The sequence below is a fragment of the Symphalangus syndactylus genome, chromosome 13, assembly GCF_028878055.3.
Source record: "Symphalangus syndactylus isolate Jambi chromosome 13, NHGRI_mSymSyn1-v2.1_pri, whole genome shotgun sequence".
In the NCBI taxonomy this organism is placed as follows: domain Eukaryota; kingdom Metazoa; phylum Chordata; class Mammalia; order Primates; family Hylobatidae; genus Symphalangus; species Symphalangus syndactylus.
In genome coordinates, this window is record NC_072435.2 from 118,232,904 (window position 1) to 118,250,353 (window position 17,450).

The 17,450-nt window shown below is 44.0% G+C and overlaps 1 protein-coding gene across 4 annotated transcripts in view; it reads right to left on the bottom strand.

Moving 5' to 3' along the window:
- The window catches only part of ZCCHC8 (zinc finger CCHC-type containing 8), a 31,281-nt gene extending 17,328 nt beyond the window's left edge, over nucleotides 1–13,953 (bottom strand). The window contains exons 1-5 of one of the 4 annotated variants that reach the window (XM_063614676.1): nucleotides 13,589–13,953; nucleotides 11,805–11,847; nucleotides 5,421–5,495; nucleotides 2,866–2,971; nucleotides 1,626–1,703 (exon numbers count right to left, since the gene is read on the bottom strand). In XM_063614676.1, the coding sequence (XP_063470746.1) occupies nucleotides 1,626–1,703; nucleotides 2,866–2,971; nucleotides 5,421–5,495; nucleotides 11,805–11,847; nucleotides 13,589–13,787 (501 nt within the window). In that variant the 5' untranslated portion in view covers nucleotides 13,788–13,953. Of the gene's footprint in view, nucleotides 1–1,625; nucleotides 1,704–2,865; nucleotides 2,972–5,420; nucleotides 5,496–11,804; nucleotides 11,848–13,586 lie in introns of those variants that run through there. The other 3 variants (XM_055236969.2, XM_055236967.2, XM_055236970.2) reach the window with 3 other exon arrangements.
- Between the last annotated feature and the right edge of the window lie 3,497 nt (nucleotides 13,954–17,450).

The window sequence follows — 17,450 nt, forward strand, 5'->3', positions numbered from 1 at the left end:
GGGCTGTTCGTCATCCCAGTAGGCCCGTATCTCTTTCTTTTTTATATACACATATGTATCTATACATATATATATATATATATATATATATTTTGTTTGTTTGTTTGTTTGTTTTCTGAGACAGGGTCTTGCTCTGTCACCTAGACTGGAGTGCAGTGGCACAATCATGGCTCACTGCAGCCTTGACCTCAAGCAGTCCTCCCACTTCAGCCTCCTGAGTAGCTGGGACTACAGGTCCATGCCACCACACTTGGCTAATTTTTTTTTTTTTTTGAGACAGAGTCCCCCTCTGTTGTCCAGGCTGGAGTGCAGTGGCGAATCTTGGCTCACTGCAGCCTCAGTCTCTTGGGTTCAAAGCAATTTCCATGACTCAGTCTCCTGAGTAGCTGGGACTACAGGTGTGCACCACCACATCTGGCTAATTTTTGTATTTTCAGTAGAGACAAGGTTTCACCATGACAGCCAGGCTGGTCTCGAACTCCTGACCTCAAGTGATCCATCAGCCTCAGCCTCCCAAAGTCCTGGGATTACAGGTGTGAGCCACTTCGCCCAGCCATATTTGGCTAATTTCTTAAGAATTTTTCATAGAGATGAGTTCTGGCTATGTTGCCCAGGTTAGTCTGGAACTCCTGGACTCAGGTAATCCTTCCACCTTAGCCTCCCAGAACACTGGGGATTACAGGTGTGAGCCACTGCACCCAGCCTAAAATTGTAGTATACTAATATGGGATAATACTACATAAACATGAAAACCAGTTTTCCTTCAATATTATAGAATCCACTATTACATTACCTTTTAAAATATTATATGCTGCGCTGGGCACAGTGGCTCACGTCTGTAATCCCAACACTCTGGGAGGCCAAGGAGGGCAGATCACAAGGTCAGGAGTTCCAGACCAGCCTGGCCAACATGGTGAAACCCTGTCCCTACTAAAAATACAAAAATTAGCTCGGCGTGGTGGCAGGTGCCTGTAATCCCAGCTACCAGGGAGGCTGAGGCAGGAGAATTGCTTGAACCCGGTAGGTGGAGGTTGCAGTGAGCCGAGATTGTGCCATTGCACTCCAGCCTGGGTGACAGGGCAAGACTCCGTCTCAAAAAAAAAAAAAAAAAAAAAAAAAATTATAAGCTGCAAAATCATACTACTACATTGTATTAACACTAATGAATTTTGCATAGGTATTGAAAGGCTGTAGCCTAAATGTAGGTCATCCCTGTTAACTTCTTCTATTTTTCACCCACCATTTGAGACTGTCAACACTTTAAATTCCAAATTTGCCATATGTTATATTAGCTATCTATCCCTCTCAGCTTTAGCCATGTATAAGTTCAACAAGCATGCTTTCTATATCTTCGTCCAACTTCTTGAATAAACAAAGTGGTTGGTCAATACAAAAACAAAGTTCTCCAAAGTATGTTTACTGTGCCCCAGGTCACAACGCAACCATTATTAAAAAGCAAACTGTAATATTTAGAGGCTAAAGTCCAAACTGCTATTTACCACAAAAAGATGCTGTTATCAAGTGAAGATATATGACTACACTACTTTATCTTTTAAACGCCACCCAGTTGACATAGGATAGGAAACACCTATTGGCAGAATTCAAACTGAAATGTCCAAACTTACGCTGAAAGCTTCCTTGTTGTTTTTAATGGCACAGGACTCTTCCACTTTGTGGTCCTCCTCTAGCACAATACTGGATGGCTAATACAAAGAAAAACACACATTACAACGGGTAACCAATTTTTAACAAGTTTAAATGGAAGTTAGTAAGTTTAGAAATTAAGCTAAGAATGTTTATGAATGACATTTCACGTGGGAGAATGGAAGATGTAAAAGGAGAGCTTCTTCTGAAGCATCAGCATGCACTATGACTTTTTTTTTAACCAATATTAATTATGCCGCTTTCAACACTTAAAACTGGCAAGGCAGATAACCAGAAAGATTAAAAATATATAGTTTTACATTACTGGTCAATACTGATAATATAACCCTCACAGACCTCAAGCCACTACAAAAGTTTCCTTGAATCAAAAATAATATTCAGTATGGTTTTTATTGTTAAATGTATTTTGTTTGCTGAATCTTTAAAAATTGTACAGAATACATAAAAACCAAAGGCGATAAAAAACGTAATCAATCAGAACACTGTTCTCCAAAGGATAAACAGCTAAAGTTCCTTATTTGAGAAATTCTACTTACCTTAATTTTTAATTTAAAAAAAAAGACCCAGAAATCTTAACTCTGATTTTCCTCTCTCTCTCTTTTTTTTTAAACATAAATGCATGATCTAATATTCACATAGTAAAACTTCTCAGATTTCTTTGGGCACACAATTGATTTTCTAAAAACAAGTAGAAGGAAAAAAGGATAGTCCACAAGCCTGTTTGTTTTAGATAAAATGAATCCATCTTTTATAAACCCCAGAAACTTAGATTTTTTTCTGGCCTAAAATTAATTTTCTGCCCAAAACTACATGTCCAAGTTAGGCAATGTAAAAAGTCTGAGCCACAAGCTAAAAGAACGCCGTGTGGCTAAACCAGTCAGGCTTCAGGAAAAGCAAGCCAGTAGAAGAAGTGGTAAACGGTGTTAATCATTTTGGTTTTGATTCAAGAGGATCCTGGCCTAAAATTAATTTTCTGCCCAAAACTACATGTCCAAGTTAGGCAATGTAAAAAGTCTGAGCCACAAGCTAAAAGAACGCCGTGTGGCTAAACCAGTCAGGCTTCAGGAAAAGCAAGCCAGTAGAAGAAGTGGTAAACGGTGTTAATCATTTTGGTTTTGATTCAAGAGGATCCTTGTGGCCCAATAATTGGCAGTGAAACGCATAACTTACTAATCTTAAAGTCTCTTAAATTTGAAATACCTGGGGCAAAAGATTAAAGGAAGTCTTTTCCACATCATTTTTCTGCTGTTCCTCAAATCTTTTTACTAAATTTGATACAAATTCCTCTATTTCTTGATGATATTGCCTGTGTAAGAGGACAAAATGGTCAGAACCCAGACAGAGTAAAACATTCAATAGACTGAAGTCTTATGCATTACTATAAGATGTCAAGTGTGAATGTTGTTGTTTTTCAGGAAGTTTAACAAATCACTGACTCTGTAATACTCAGGAACATATTCCTTAAGATAAATTACATATTATTGCCAAGTTAATGCAATAATTATGATAAAGTAACACAGTGATTGGCATAATAACTGTCAATCAGTTGTGCAAAGAATACATGGATTTTATTTATAAATTCTGTATACTTAATTTTTAAATAGATACTACATGTAAATGGTTCAAAATCCAAGAGAAGTAAAAGGGTTACATAACGAAAAGCTCCCTTCCTACCCTGTCTCTTGGCCATCTATTTCTGCAACACAAAGACAGTCCATATATTTAGGTCTTCTACATCCTCCTCCCAGAGATTCTTTTTTTTTTTTTTTTTTTGAGACGGAGTCTCGCTCTGTCACCCAGGCTGGAGTGTGGTGGCGCGATCTCGGCTCACTGCAAGCTCCGCCTCCCGGGTTCACGCCATTCTCCTGCCTCAGCCTCTCTGAGTAGCTGGGACTATAGGCGCCCGCCACCACGCCCGGCTAATTTTTTTTGTATTTTTAGTAGAGATGGGGTTTCACCGTGGTCTCGATCTCCTGACCTCGTGATCCGCCCGCCTCGGCCTCCCAAAGTGCTGGGATTACAAGCGTGAGCCACCGCGCCTGGCTCAGAGATTCTTAATACATACGTAAGGAAACGCCAATATAAATATGAAACTGGAAAAGATAAAATGCAAAGCAAGAAAAAATAGTGAGATCTGCTTTCCCCAGCCCTCCAGGTCAAGAACCAAGCTCATCATATATTCAGTAGTGCTCAGTTCAGGAGGTGTCAAAGGAGCCCAAGTCTTATTACCATGTAATCGGAGAGCCATAATGTCTCAGACTCAGTTTCCTTCTCACAGACTTGATGATTTTTTAGGTATCTTGTAGCTCTGACATTTTAAGATTTCTGCAGATGGGCAGATCACTTGAGGTCAGGAGTTCGAGACCAGCCTGGCCAACATGGTGAAACCCCGTCTCTACTAAAAATACAAAAATTAGCCAGGCCTGGTGGCAGGCGCCTGAGCTACTTGAGAGGCTGAGGCAAGAGAATTGCTTGAACCCAGCAGGTGGAGGTTGTAGTGAGTCAAGACCATGCCACTGTACTCCAGCCTGGGCAAAAAGAGTGAAACTCCATCTCAAAAAAAAAGGCCGGGTGCAGTGGCTCATAACTGTAATCCCAGCACTTTGGGAGGCCGAGATGGGCAGATCACCTGAGGTCGGGAGTTCGAGACCAGCCTGACCAACATGGAGAAACCCCATCTCTACTAAAAATACAAAATTAGCTGGGCATAGTGGTGCATGCCTGTAATCCCAGCTACGTGGGAGGCTGCGGCAGGAGAATCACTTGAACCTGGGAGGCGGAGGTTATGGTGGGCCGAGATTGTGCCACTGCACTCCAGCCTGAGCAACAAGACTGGAACTCCCTCTCAAAAAAAAAAAAAAAAAAAAAAAAGATTTCTGCAGGTGAAACACTAGGTGAATGGTGCAGAAATGAGACCGTCATGAGCTAGAGGGTTACTGATTCTAACCTGGGCATAGGAGGGACAATAGTGCTACAGCCCAGTTGTGCCCAGCACCTTGCTGCTGTATTTAGCATCCAGCTTCCCCACCCTCAGAGCCTTGGGTTTCACTTCTGCTGAGATAGGGTAGGTTATGGACCTGGCACTGTTCCTTCTTCTTGACCTTGGTCAGCATTAAGAAGACAACAATATGACTAAGTGACTTTCGAGGGAGCAAGCAACTATGTGAAATGTCTATGACCATGCTCTGAAGAAGGGACAGAGCAAACCATTTTAGAACACTCTGAGCAAGCACTGCAGGAATGCACAGGGTCACCCTAAACCCTGATGCTGATGGTTTGCAAAAGTCTAGTTTTGCTGTTAAAATAAATAATCAAGTGAGTAGGCTTTGAAGATGGCCAACATGGAAAACTCAGTTACCTGATTCAGAAAGAGAAATGGTGAACGTCATTACTATTGTTACAGTGATGGTGATGATTTTTATTAGAAGCTATTTATTGAGCTCTTAGAGGTGCTCATGTAGCTACCTCATAGGTAGTTACTATGACTATCCTGTTTTCCAGTGAAGTAACGGATGATGCAGCAAAGATCTGTGGCCTTCCCAGGTTCACAGACATAGAAAGTAAGAGTCTAGATATTCAGGTCACTGTGACCCCAATGTCCTTGCTCTTAATCATGATTCCTTACGCTTTAACTCCAGGGGCATTTTAAGTAAAATAATAAAAATGATATAAGTACAAATGAAAACAGCATATTTACAGAGAAAATTGTTCCATAAACACATTATTATATTTAGGAGAGGGAAAAAATTACTTACTTTGAAATAGCATTGTTCATGAATAGAATCTGTAATATAGGTCCATCTAACTTAGCATCGTTCACCAATATTCCACTAAAACAGAAGTTAGAACATATCTTAGAAGATATTTAAGTAAAACTTGCATATGTATATATAAACGCATAACTTTTATACTTTTTTTTTCCTTTGTTGAGACAGGTTCTCACTCTGTCGCTCATGCTGGAGTGCAGTGGCAAGATCTTGGATCACTGCAACCTCCGCCTCCCGAGATCAAGCAATCCCACCTCATCTTCCCAAGTAGCTGGGACCACAGGTGCATACCACCACGTCCAGCAAATTTTTGTATGTTTTGTGGAGACAGGGTTTTGCCATGTTGGCCAGGGTGGTCTCGAACTCCTGAGCTCATGGGATCCACCTGCCTCGGCCTCCCCAAGTGCTGGGATTATAGCTGTGAACCATCTCACCAGCCTTAAAATTCTTAAGTACCAAAGATCATATAGTATTTTCCACATATTGCAGTTTTCTCAAGAAAATTATAAATTTTCACCAATTCTATCTACTTTAATAATTTTATACAGAGGTATCACTTTTTTTTTAATGTTTAACAAAAAATTAAGAACTGCAGTTAATCTTTCAGTTTTCTTTTATTTTTTTGAGACGGAGTCTCGCTCTGTCGCCCAGGCTGGAGTGCAGTGGCGCAATCTCGGCTCACTGCAAGCTCCGCCTCCCGGGTTCACGCCATTCTCCTGCCTCAGCCTCTCGAGTATCTGGGACTAGGCGCCCGACACTACGCCTGGCTAATTTTTTGTATTTTTAGTAGAGGCGGGGTTTCATCATGGTCTCGATCTCCTGACCTCGTGATCCGCCCGCCTCGGTGTCCCAAAGTGCTGGGATTACAGGCGTGAGCCACCGCGCCCAGCCTTTTATTTTTATTATTAATTTATTTGTGGATGGAGTCTCGCTCTGTTGCCCAGGCTGGAGTATAGTGGTGCGATCTCAGCTCACTGCAAGCTCTGCCTCCCAGGTTCACACCATTCTCCTGCCTCAGCTTCCCAAGTAGCTGGGACTATAGGTGCCTGCAACCACGCCCGGCTAATTTTTTTGTATTTTTAGTAGGGATAGAGTTTCACCATGTTAGCTAGGATGGTCTCGATCTCCTGACTTTGTGATCTGCCTGCCTTGGCCTCCCAAAGTGCTGGGATTACAGGCGTGAGCCACCGTGCCCAGCCTGTGCCTGTATTTTTCTAAAGGAATCTAAATGAATTTGGCTTGGAAGTATATAGGAAAGAACACTTTATAAATAGACTCTTGGAGGGCAAAGCATATTGTACTAAATATCTCAAATCCAAGATTCTAAAGAAGAGATATAAAAAAGTATACTATTCCTGGATTTGACTTTCAAATACTGCAAAAAACAGAACTAGAATGCAGCCTAGAAACGTGTAATATATCCCATGGGTAACCTGGGGTCAGCTGAATGTCTGATTCTTCCTCTTCTCACCTGCCTCATACTTCTTTTCCTGTACAGCATGTGAAATAAATGTCTCTATTTGGAATTGTCCATATCAAGTAAAGAAATTAAATAAGAGGCTGGGCGCAGTGGCTCACGCCTGTAATCCCGGCACTTTGGGAGGCAGAGGCGGGCGGATCACGAGGTCAGGAGTTCGAGACCTGCCTGGCCAACATGGTGAAACCCCGTTTCTACTAAAAAAAAAAAAAAAAAAAAACAAAAATTAGCCATGCGTGGTGATACACGCCTGTAAACTCAGCTACTCGGGAGGCTGAGGTGGAGAATTGCTTAAACCCAGGAGGCGGAGGTTGCAGTGAGCCAAGATTGCGCCACTGCACTCCAGCCTGGGTGACAGAGCGAGACTCTGTTTCAAAAAAAAAAAAAAAAGGGGCCAGGCACGGTGGCTCGCGCCTGTAATCCCAGTACTTTGGGAGGCCGAGGTGGGTGGATCACAAGGTCAGGAGATGGAGACCATCCTGGCTAACACGGTGAAACCCCAACTCTACTAAAAATACAAAAAATTAGCCGGGTGTGGTGGCACGTGCCTGTAGTCCCAGCTACTCGGGAGGCTGAGGCAGGAGAATTGCTTGAACAGGGGAGGCAGAGGTTGCGGTGAGCTGAAATCGCGCCACTGCACTCCAGCCGGGGTGACAGAGCAAGACGCTCGGCCAACCAGGGATGTTTTTAAAAGTCACATGCAGCTGCATGGTTCCTAAATTGAGTCCAGTTTGATGAACCAGCTATAAATATACTCAGTTGGAGAAATTTGAATATGGAGTTGGTAGGAGATATGATTAAGGAAGTCATTGCAGTTATTAGGTGTGATAATTGAGTGGTGGTTATGCATGAAAAAGTCTCTATTTTTAAAAATACACATTGAAGTACTTGGGCTGAAATGTGCATGGGATTAGGAGGAGGCAATATGGCAAAAATATTACATGTTAAATTAAGTGAGGAAAATACGGGTGTTAACCATACTGTTCTTTCCATTTTTTGTATATTTTCACAATAAAAGTAAAAGAAGGCCAGGCAAAGTGGCTCATGCCTATAATCCTAGCACCTTGGGAGGCTGAGGATGGCAGATCACCTGAGGTCAGGAGTTGGAGACCAGCTTGGCCAATATGGTGAAACCCCATCTCTACCAAAAAATACAAAAATTATCCAGGCGTGGTGGCACACACCTGTAGCCCCAGCTACTCAGGAGACCTAGGTGAAGGAATAGCTTGAACCCAGAAGTCAAAGGCTGCACTGAGTCAAGATCATGCTGCTGTACCCCAGCCTGGGCAACAGAGTGAGACTCTGGCTCTGTCTCAAAAACAGAAAGTAAAACAAACAAACAAACAAAACCCAACAAAATGTTTATTGATTAAATAAAAAGGAGAGGCCTGGGCACGATGGCTCATGCCCGTAATCCCAGCACTTCGGGAGGCCGAGGCAGGTGGATCATGAGGTCAGGAGTTCGAGACCAGCCTGACCAACAAGGTGAAACCCCGTCTCTACTAAAAATACAAAAATTAGCTGGGCATGGTGGTGTGCACCTGTAATCCCAGCTACTCGGGAGGCTGAGGCAGGAAAATCACTTGAACCTGGGAGGCAGAGGTTGCAGTGAGCCAAGATTGCACCACTGCACTACAGCCTGGGTGACAGAGTGAGACACTGTCTCAAAAAAAAACAGAGGAGAAACAGACTAAGCCCAATGTAATACCAGGACTTTGGGAGGCTGAGGCAGGAGGATCACTTGAGCCTAGGAGTTTGAAACCAGCCTGGCAATTTGGCAAAACCCCATCTCTAAGCTAAATACAAAAGTTAGCCAGGTGTGGTGGCATGTTCCTGTGGTTCCAGCTACTCAGGAGGCTGAGATGGGAGGATCACTTGAGCCTGGGAGGTTGAGGCTGCAGTGAGCAGTAACTGCGCAACTACAGTCCAGCCTAGACGACAGAGTGAGAAATTGTCTCAAAAATAAAAAAATTAAAAAAAACAGGAGAAACTTCTGATTATAAGTTTCAAAAATAAGGACTAAATCAAGAGACTTGAGAGTACAAATTTTATCTAAATAATTTCATTTGTCCTTTTTCCTTGGTTTTCTGTACAACGCTTTATCAGCCTGACAATATGGAGGGCACCAATTCTTTTTTTTTTTTTTTTGAGACAGAGTCTTGCTGTCGCCCAGGCTGGAGTGCAGTGGCGTGATCTTGGCTCACTGCAAATTCTGCCTCCCGGGTTCACGCCATTCTCCTGCCTCAGCCTCCCAAGTAGCTGGGACTACAGGCGCCCACCACCACGCCCAGCTAATTTTTGTATTTTTAGTAGAGACGGGGTTTCACCGTGGTCTCGATCTCCTGACCTCGTGATCCACCCGCCTCGGCCTCCCAAAGTGCTGCGATTACAGGCGTGAGCCACCGCGGGAGGGCACCAATTCTAAGAAAATACTAATTTATTTTTTTTTTCATGATACTAATCCTTTGTGCTTATAAGCTGGCAAAGCCTATATGATGCGGTAATCATTTGAACTCGGATAAAAATCACCCAATTTAAGATAAATATTAAATGTTTAAATGAATGACTCCATTAGAAAATGTAAGCTTATCTAAATAAAACATCTTTAACATATAAAAATTATGACTTTTATGAAGAATCCTAGTTATATTTAATATACTGAATACCTAATCAAAATTCAGTTTATTTTATTAAGCCTCCCAAGTAGCTGAGACCAGAGGCACATGCCACCACATCCAGCTAATTTTTAAAAATTTTTTGTAGAGATAGAGTCTCACCATGTTGTCCAGACTGGTCTCCCACTTCTGGTCTCAAGCAATCCTCCCAAAGTGCTGAGATTACAGGTGTGAGCCATTGTGTCCAGCCAAAAACGAGTTTAGATACACAAAGTGAGCTCACATAGAGAAAGAAGGGTGAGATATGAGGAAGTTAATTTGAAATATTGGCCAGGCGCGGTGGCTCATGCCTGGTAATCCCAGCACTTTGGGAGGCCAAGGCGGGCAGATCATGATGTCAGGAGATCAAGACCATCCTGGCCAACACGGTGAAACCCCATCTCTACTAAAAATACAAATAAATTAGCCCGGCATGGTGGCGGGCACCTGTAGTCCCAGCTACTCAGGAGGCTGAGGCAGGAGAAAGGAGAATCGCTTGAACCCAGGAGGCGGAGGCTGCAGTGAGCCGAGATCACGCCACTGCACTCCAGCCTGGGTGACAAAGCAAGACTCCATCTCAAAAAAAAAATCTGAAATATTTCTAAATTCTAAAATTTAGACTTGTAGTCACCACTGCAGCCAGTTATGCCAGGGACTAAAAAATTCATGTGAGGCCAGGTGCAGTGGCTCATGCCTGTGATTTCAGCACTTTGGGAGGTTGAGGTGGACAGATCACTTGAGGCCAGGAGTTCAAGACCAGCCTGGCCAACATGGTGAAACCCCATCTCTACTAAATATATAAAAATTAGCCGAGTGTGGTGGTGGGCACCTGTAATCCCAGCTACTCAGGAGGCTGAGGCAGGAGAATTGCTTGAACCCGGGAGGTGAAGGTTGCAGTGAGCTGAGATAGTACCACCACAATCTAGCCTGGGGAACAGAGTGAGACTGTCTCAAAAAAATTAAAAAATAAATAAAAATAAATAAAAAAGTGCATGTGAAATTACATCATGGCACCTCCAAATTCTGAAAGCTTGAAAATATAATTTCTTATAATCTGTACTTTAACAAATACTTTAGATTTAGTGACCTGTTAAATAAATTTATATTTTGAGATACCAGAAGTTAGGTGCCTAGGCTGGGCATGGTGGCTTATCCCTGTAATTCCAGCACTTTGGGAGGCCCAGGCAGAAAGATCACTTCAGGCCAGGAGTTTGAGAGCAGCTTGAGTAACATAGCAAGACCCTGACTCTATCAGAAAAAAAAAAATTAGCTGGGTGTGGTGGTGTCTGCCTGTAGTCCAAGCTATTTGGGAGGCTGAGGTGGGAGGATCAAGGTTTCAGTGAGCTATAATTGCAACACTGTACACCAGCCTGAGTGACAGAGTGAGATCTTGTCTCAAACAAAAACAAAAACATAAAATCAGATGCCTAAATGCAAATCTACACACTATATCTTTTTCAAAAGCACATTACTTTTTCTTCTAAAATGCTGATTCTTTCATTGTTTCTATTTACGAACAAATTTTAACTATGTAAATAAATCTTCAGCTAGAGTAACATTGTAGTCTTTTTTTTTTTTTTTTTTCAGACGGTGTTTCGCTCTTGTCACTCTCAGCTCACTGCTGCAACCTCTACTTCCCGGGTTCAAGGGATTCTCCTGCCTTAGCCTCCCATGTAGCTGGGATTACAGGCGCCCACCACCATGCCCAGCTTATTTTTGTATTTTTAGTAGAGACAGGGTTTCACCACGTCGCCTAGGCTGGTCTCAAACTGACCTCAGTTGATCCACCCACCTCGGCCTCCCAAAGTGCTGGGATTACAGGCGTGAGCCACTGCCCCCGGCCCATTATACTATAATTTTTTCTTTTAGGTGCTGGAATTACAGGCATGAGCCACCAGACCCAGCCAGTATTGTAATCTTACTTCTAACTTTCTAGAAATGTTTGTTAAATAGGAATAGCTAGGTTAACAACTTGCCTATTCTGAACATTAAGTAAACATTTTCTGGATTTTGTTTCATCCTTCCATCCAATAAATGAGCTTACAATTTTAATCCACTTATGAGAATTCAGACCTTATCCCCACAAATAAAGAACTATTACTTTGACTTCTTCAGAGTATGCTAAACAAATAAAAATGATACAAAAATCCCATACACTTTTTACAATGAAATTCTGATTAAATATTAATATCAGGATAAATAATAAGGGACAACTATGGAGTAATTTCAAAAATCTCATACCTCGGTCGAGTCAGAATGTTCAATTTTCGTTTAAGTTCTTGATGTTATTATTTGTTAAGGAAGATAAACCCTCATTTAACAATGCAGATCATAAAATTCAACTACTACTTCTCTCACTTTTGGTGTCAGAATACTATAAAGATAAAAGACCCACGGATATTTTGAGGATGACACACTTATTGAGCTTCTATTTTGTTGCAAGGGTAGGCTTTTGAAACCCAAAATTAAAATACGGTTTTTATCCTTTCAAACATATATTCTAAGACACGATCCTGAAGTTCAACAGACTAACAAACTGAACCAAAAACATTATTAAAGCATCAGTGTTCCTGTCAAACCTTTCAACAACCACTATGTGATAAAGAGAATGCAGTATAACGAGCTGTTAACAACTTTAGAATTTGGAATAAATCTATGGATGTCCACTGTAGAATCCTTTCAACTTTTTTTTTTTTTTTTTGAGACAGAGTCTCACCCTGTCGCCCAGGCTGGAATGCAATGGTGTGATCTTGGCTCACTGCAGCCTCCGCCTCCCAGGTTCAAGGGATTCTCCTGCCTCAGCCTCCTGAGTAGCTGGGATTACAAGCACGCGCCACCACGCCTGGCTAATTTAGTATTTTTAGTAGAGACGGGGTTTCACCATGTTGGCCAGGCTGGTCTCGAACTTTTGACCTCGTCATCCGCCCACCTCGGCCTCCCAAAGTGCTGGGATTACAGGCGTGAGCCACAGCGCCCGGCCTCAACTTTTTGTATTCTTAAAATTTTCCTCACAGTGTGGAGGAAGACATTCTGAAAAAATAAATCGGGCTTCACAAACCTTAAAAGCTGGTATACTGGCTGGGCGCGGTGGCGGGCGCCTGTAATCCCAGCTATTCAGGAGGCTGAGGCAGGAGAATCGCTTGAACCCTGCAGGCGGAGGTTGCAGTGAGCGGAGATTGCACCACTGCACTCCAGCCTGGGCAACAGAGTGAGACTCCATTCCCCCACTCCGTCCCCCTAAAAAAGCTAACATATCAGCCACTTTAAAATTTCCTTTTAAAATTTCTCTACAAATTTTAAAAGGAAAACTACCCGAACCAAAGTTATCTATCTACCTATAAAACTCTAAGAACGTAAAAAAAACCATACTAGCAAATCAAGAAAAATCTGCAATCTTGTAACTCAAGTCTAACAGAAACTTCTTTGGCGCGTTTTCCCCAAGGCGCTGCAAAGCATCTTCAGCACAGAAGCGAGCTCCGAGTGGAAGAACTCTAAGATTAATCCCCAATTTTAACCAAGCAATTAACCAATTATCTCAGCACACCCGGATTCCTTGAGGCCCCCAACTCTGCATTCTGGGACCACTAGCGTTTGCCCCGGTATAAAAACCGATCCCGCGTATAAGCAGCCGGTATTTCATCACCTACAACTGTAACATGACGGCACAACTTGAGCGTGGCTGCAAAATATGAAACCTTATCACGACCTCAGAGGGGGGCAATTAGGGGCTTGTGTACAACCTGTCAGGTGAGCAGCCTAAAATAACCCTAAACACGGCACCCGGGTGGGAGGCAGGAGTGGGTCTGGTCAGGAGACGGCCTCACTGAGGGGAAGAGGTCTGCGCCGAGGCGCCAGGGCAGCCTGTGCGCCCCGAACCCTAGACTCTCGGCCCGCCGGCAGGTGACAGAAATCACTTGGAATTCTGGCCCTCCTGGAACTTCCGCCCGCGCCCTCGCCCTCGCCCTCGCCCGGCGCTGCCCCGGCCCAACACCCGGCTGACAGGGCCCAGCGAGCGGAAAGGATATTCTCGGCGCGGAGGTGCTCGATGGTCTCCTCGCACTGCCGAAGCCGCTCCCGTAGCTCCGCGTCGCCGACCCCATTTTCGTCCTCCTCGTCGCCGTCGTCGTCCTTGAAGCGAGTGTGAACCGGCTTCGGAATCGACTCCTCTGGGTGGTCGAACGGCTCGAACAGCTCTAGGTCGCCAAAATACACCTCTGCGGCCATTTTGGGCTGTGGAAAGGATTCGAGAGGAGGCGGAGCTGGCCACCAGGGCTGGGGGAAGAAGGTTGGAAGGCGGCACCACTCTCCAGAGCTCTGGCCGCACGGAGCCACCCGCTAGGGTTTTCTCCAGACGCAGGCCGCGATAGCTGCACACGGGGCGGGGCCAGTCGCTAGAGACTACAACTCCCAGAATGCAGCGGGGCCTATCGGGCTAGCCATTGCCCGGGGGACGGCATGCTGGGACGTGTGGTTTCTGAGCGACTGGCATTCATTGTCTGCATTGCATCCTGGGATTGGTGCTTTTTGAAACGTGAAGAAAGCTGGAGTAGGTCAGAATGCGCTAAAGCAATCTGGGGGCAGGGCGCGGTGGCTCACGCTTGTAATCCCAACTATTCGGGAGGCAGAGGCGGGAGGATCACGTGAGCCCAGGAGTTGGAGACCACCCTGGGCAACAGAGCGAGACCCAGACACTACAAAAAATATAAAAATTAGCTGGGAGATTGTAGTCCCAGGTACTCGGCCGGCTGAGACGAGAGGGTTTGAGCCCAAGAGGTCGAGGCTGCATTGGGCCCAGATGGCGCCACTGCACACCAGCCTGGGCGACAAAGCAAGACCCTGTCTCAAAAAGAAAAACAAAAACAAAAACCAGTATGGGATGTTCCTGTTAGGCAACTAAGGGTGAAAAATCAGAGCACGACGCATAGCTTCTCACAGATTCTGGTGTGCGTGCCACACCTGAGAATAAGGAACTCCATAGCCTGAAAGGGAACTGAATAAAAATAAATATAAAAGAGAATAAGAAACTCCAGCTTTGCTACAGAGATTAGTTTGTAGATTAGTTGTATTAGTTTATTGAGCTTGTAGATTAGTTTATTGAGCTTGCTTCGTTTTTAATGCAAGATTAGCTAGATTCAACTATTTTAGTCTGTTGAGGCTTTCTGTGGTTTCTCTTGTTCAATCACTTGTTCATTCAATCACATTATTTACTTACATCTTCAACGGGCACTTGTCTAGGACCTGAGTATGCAAGAGTAACCACAATAGAGTAATTCCTCCTCTCACGAAGGCTGTAGTCCACAAAAAGCAACAAAAACCCCGTAATTATAAATGTTCCTGTTCTTGGGTCGAGATGGTTGTTGACGGATATTGATCACACAAAGAAATGTGGGCCGGGCGTGGTGGCTCACATCTGTAATCCCAGGACTTTGGGAGGCCGAGGAGGGCGGATCACGAGGTCAGAAATTCAAGACGAGCATGACCAACAAGGAGAAACCCCGTCTCTACTAAAAATACAAAAATTAGCCAGGCGTAATGGCGCACGCCTGTAATCCCAGCTATTCAGGAGGCTGAGGCAATAGAATCGCTTGAACCTGGGAGGCAGAGGTTGCAGTGAGCCGAAATCGTGCCACTGCACTCCAGCCTGAGTGACAGAGCAAGACTCTGTCTCAAAAAAAAAAAAAAAGGTGAAAAACACAGTAAATTATGAATATTTAACAAACACCCTAGTCTGTGGGAGTCAGTGAAGTGAGGAAGTGAGACTTTAAGGATGGGCAAAGTTGGGGGTGGGAGGATGGAAGTGTGTCTTAGGTGTAAGAACCACCATGTTGAGTGAAAAGGCAGAGTGGAGCAAGATGAGGCTGGAACACTATTAGGTCAGTACTCAAAGGCCCTTAAGGAAGCCTCTCTCCATTTACAACACTGGGAAGTTATTTACACATTTTACTTTTTTTTTTTCTTTTTGTGGACAACGTGATCTCCCTGTATTGCCCAGGCAGGTCTTGAACTTCTGAGCTGAAGCTATCCTCCTGCCTCTGCCTCCCTAAATACTGGGATTACAGGAATGACCCACTGTGCCTGGCCATTTAAATTTTTTTTTTTTTGAAATTTTATTTTTTGAGACAGAGTCTCACTCTGTCACCCAGGCTGGGGTGCAGTGGCATGATCTCGGCTCACTGCAACCTCTGCCTCCCAGGTTTACTTTCACTGAAAAATCTGCATGAGGCTGGGCGCGGTGGCTCACACCTGTAATCCCAGCACTTTGGGAGGCCCAGGCGGAGCAGATGATGAGGTCAGGAGTTCAAGACCAGCCTGGCCAACATGGTGTAACCTGGGAGTTCAAGACCAGACTGGCTGACATAGTGAAACCCCGTCTCTACCAAAAATACAAAAATTAGCCGGGCATGGTGGCGGGTGCCTGTAATCCCAATTACTCAGGAGGCTGAGGCAGGAAAATCGCTTGAACCCAGGAGACAAAGGTTGCAGTGAGCTGGCATCATGCAACTGCACTCCAGCCTGGGCAAGAGACTCTCACAAAAAAAAAAAAAAAAAAAAATCTGCATGTAAGTGGACCCTGAAGTTCAAACCCATGTGTTCAAGGGACAACTGTAATTTCATCTTTTAATTATTTGCATTTGGCTACTCAAAAAAGAAATTGAAATAAAAGAGTACTTAGGCCAGGCACTGTGGCTTCACACCTGAATCCCAGGTGGCACTTTGGGAGGCTGAGACGATGCAGATCATTTGAGGCCAAGAGTGGGAGACCAGCCTGGCCAACAGCCTGAGAACCCCATCTCAGATATGTTGTCATGGGCCTTTGGTGCCAGCTACTCAGGGGAGTGAGGTGGGAAGATCACTTGGGCCAATATACATATATACAGATATATTTTATTGGACAGTGCTGCTCTAGATGAGCAAAGGACAGGCTGTATTCACTCATCATGTATGGTCAGCTCCTAAAATAACTGTAGACGCACAGGAAGCTTTTGCATCCACACTGCCTTACAAGGTCATGAACATTTTTAATAAGATTGATTTAAAAAGGCAGAGCTTAATTGAAAAATGTTGATGATCACAAAACGAAGGATCCATAGTAGCATTTCCTTAGAAGGCTTAGATTTGTCACCAAAACACGGCGAAAAGCCATTTTGCCATAGAATTAGTGTGCTCTGGGAAAATGAAAAGTTTATTAAAATACATTAAAAATCTTACAATCTGGCTGGTGAAGTGGATCACACCTGTAACCCCATCACTTTGGGAGCCCTGAGGTGGGAGGACTGCTTGAGGCCAGGAATTCAAGACCAACCTGGGCAACCTAACAAGACCTTGTCTTTACAAAAAATTAAAAACAAGCTAGGTGTGTTGGTGAGCACCTGCAGTCCCAGCTACTCAAGAGGCTGAGGTGGGAGGACTGCTTGAGCCCGGGGGAGCCTGCTGCACTGCACTCCAGCCTAGGACAGAAAGCAAAAAAAAAACACCCCATTACTTGATTTTCATGTATTAAAAAAAATGCCTAATGAGAAAGTTGGCAAGACTTAATCCCAGCTTTTAAAATAAGGGTGTCAATCTTATTCCTGTAGTCTTCCCTGATTGTAATGTGCTCTCATACTGTGTTTTCCAAAGGATTTTTCAAAGGAAAGCCAAACCTTATTACTTTGTTGTAACGAAAATAAATTAACTTCAAGTTTTGCAGGGTCCCCCCACCCCTTGGCTCCAGATTTATGTTCAATCTAATAACAAAACATTTTCTAGGCTGGGTACAGTGGCTCACGCCTGTAATCCTGGCACTTTGGGAGGCAGAGGAGGGTGGATCACCTGAGGCCAGGAATTCAGGACCAGCCTGGCCAACATGGTAAAACCCCACCTCTACTAAAAATACAAAAATTAGCC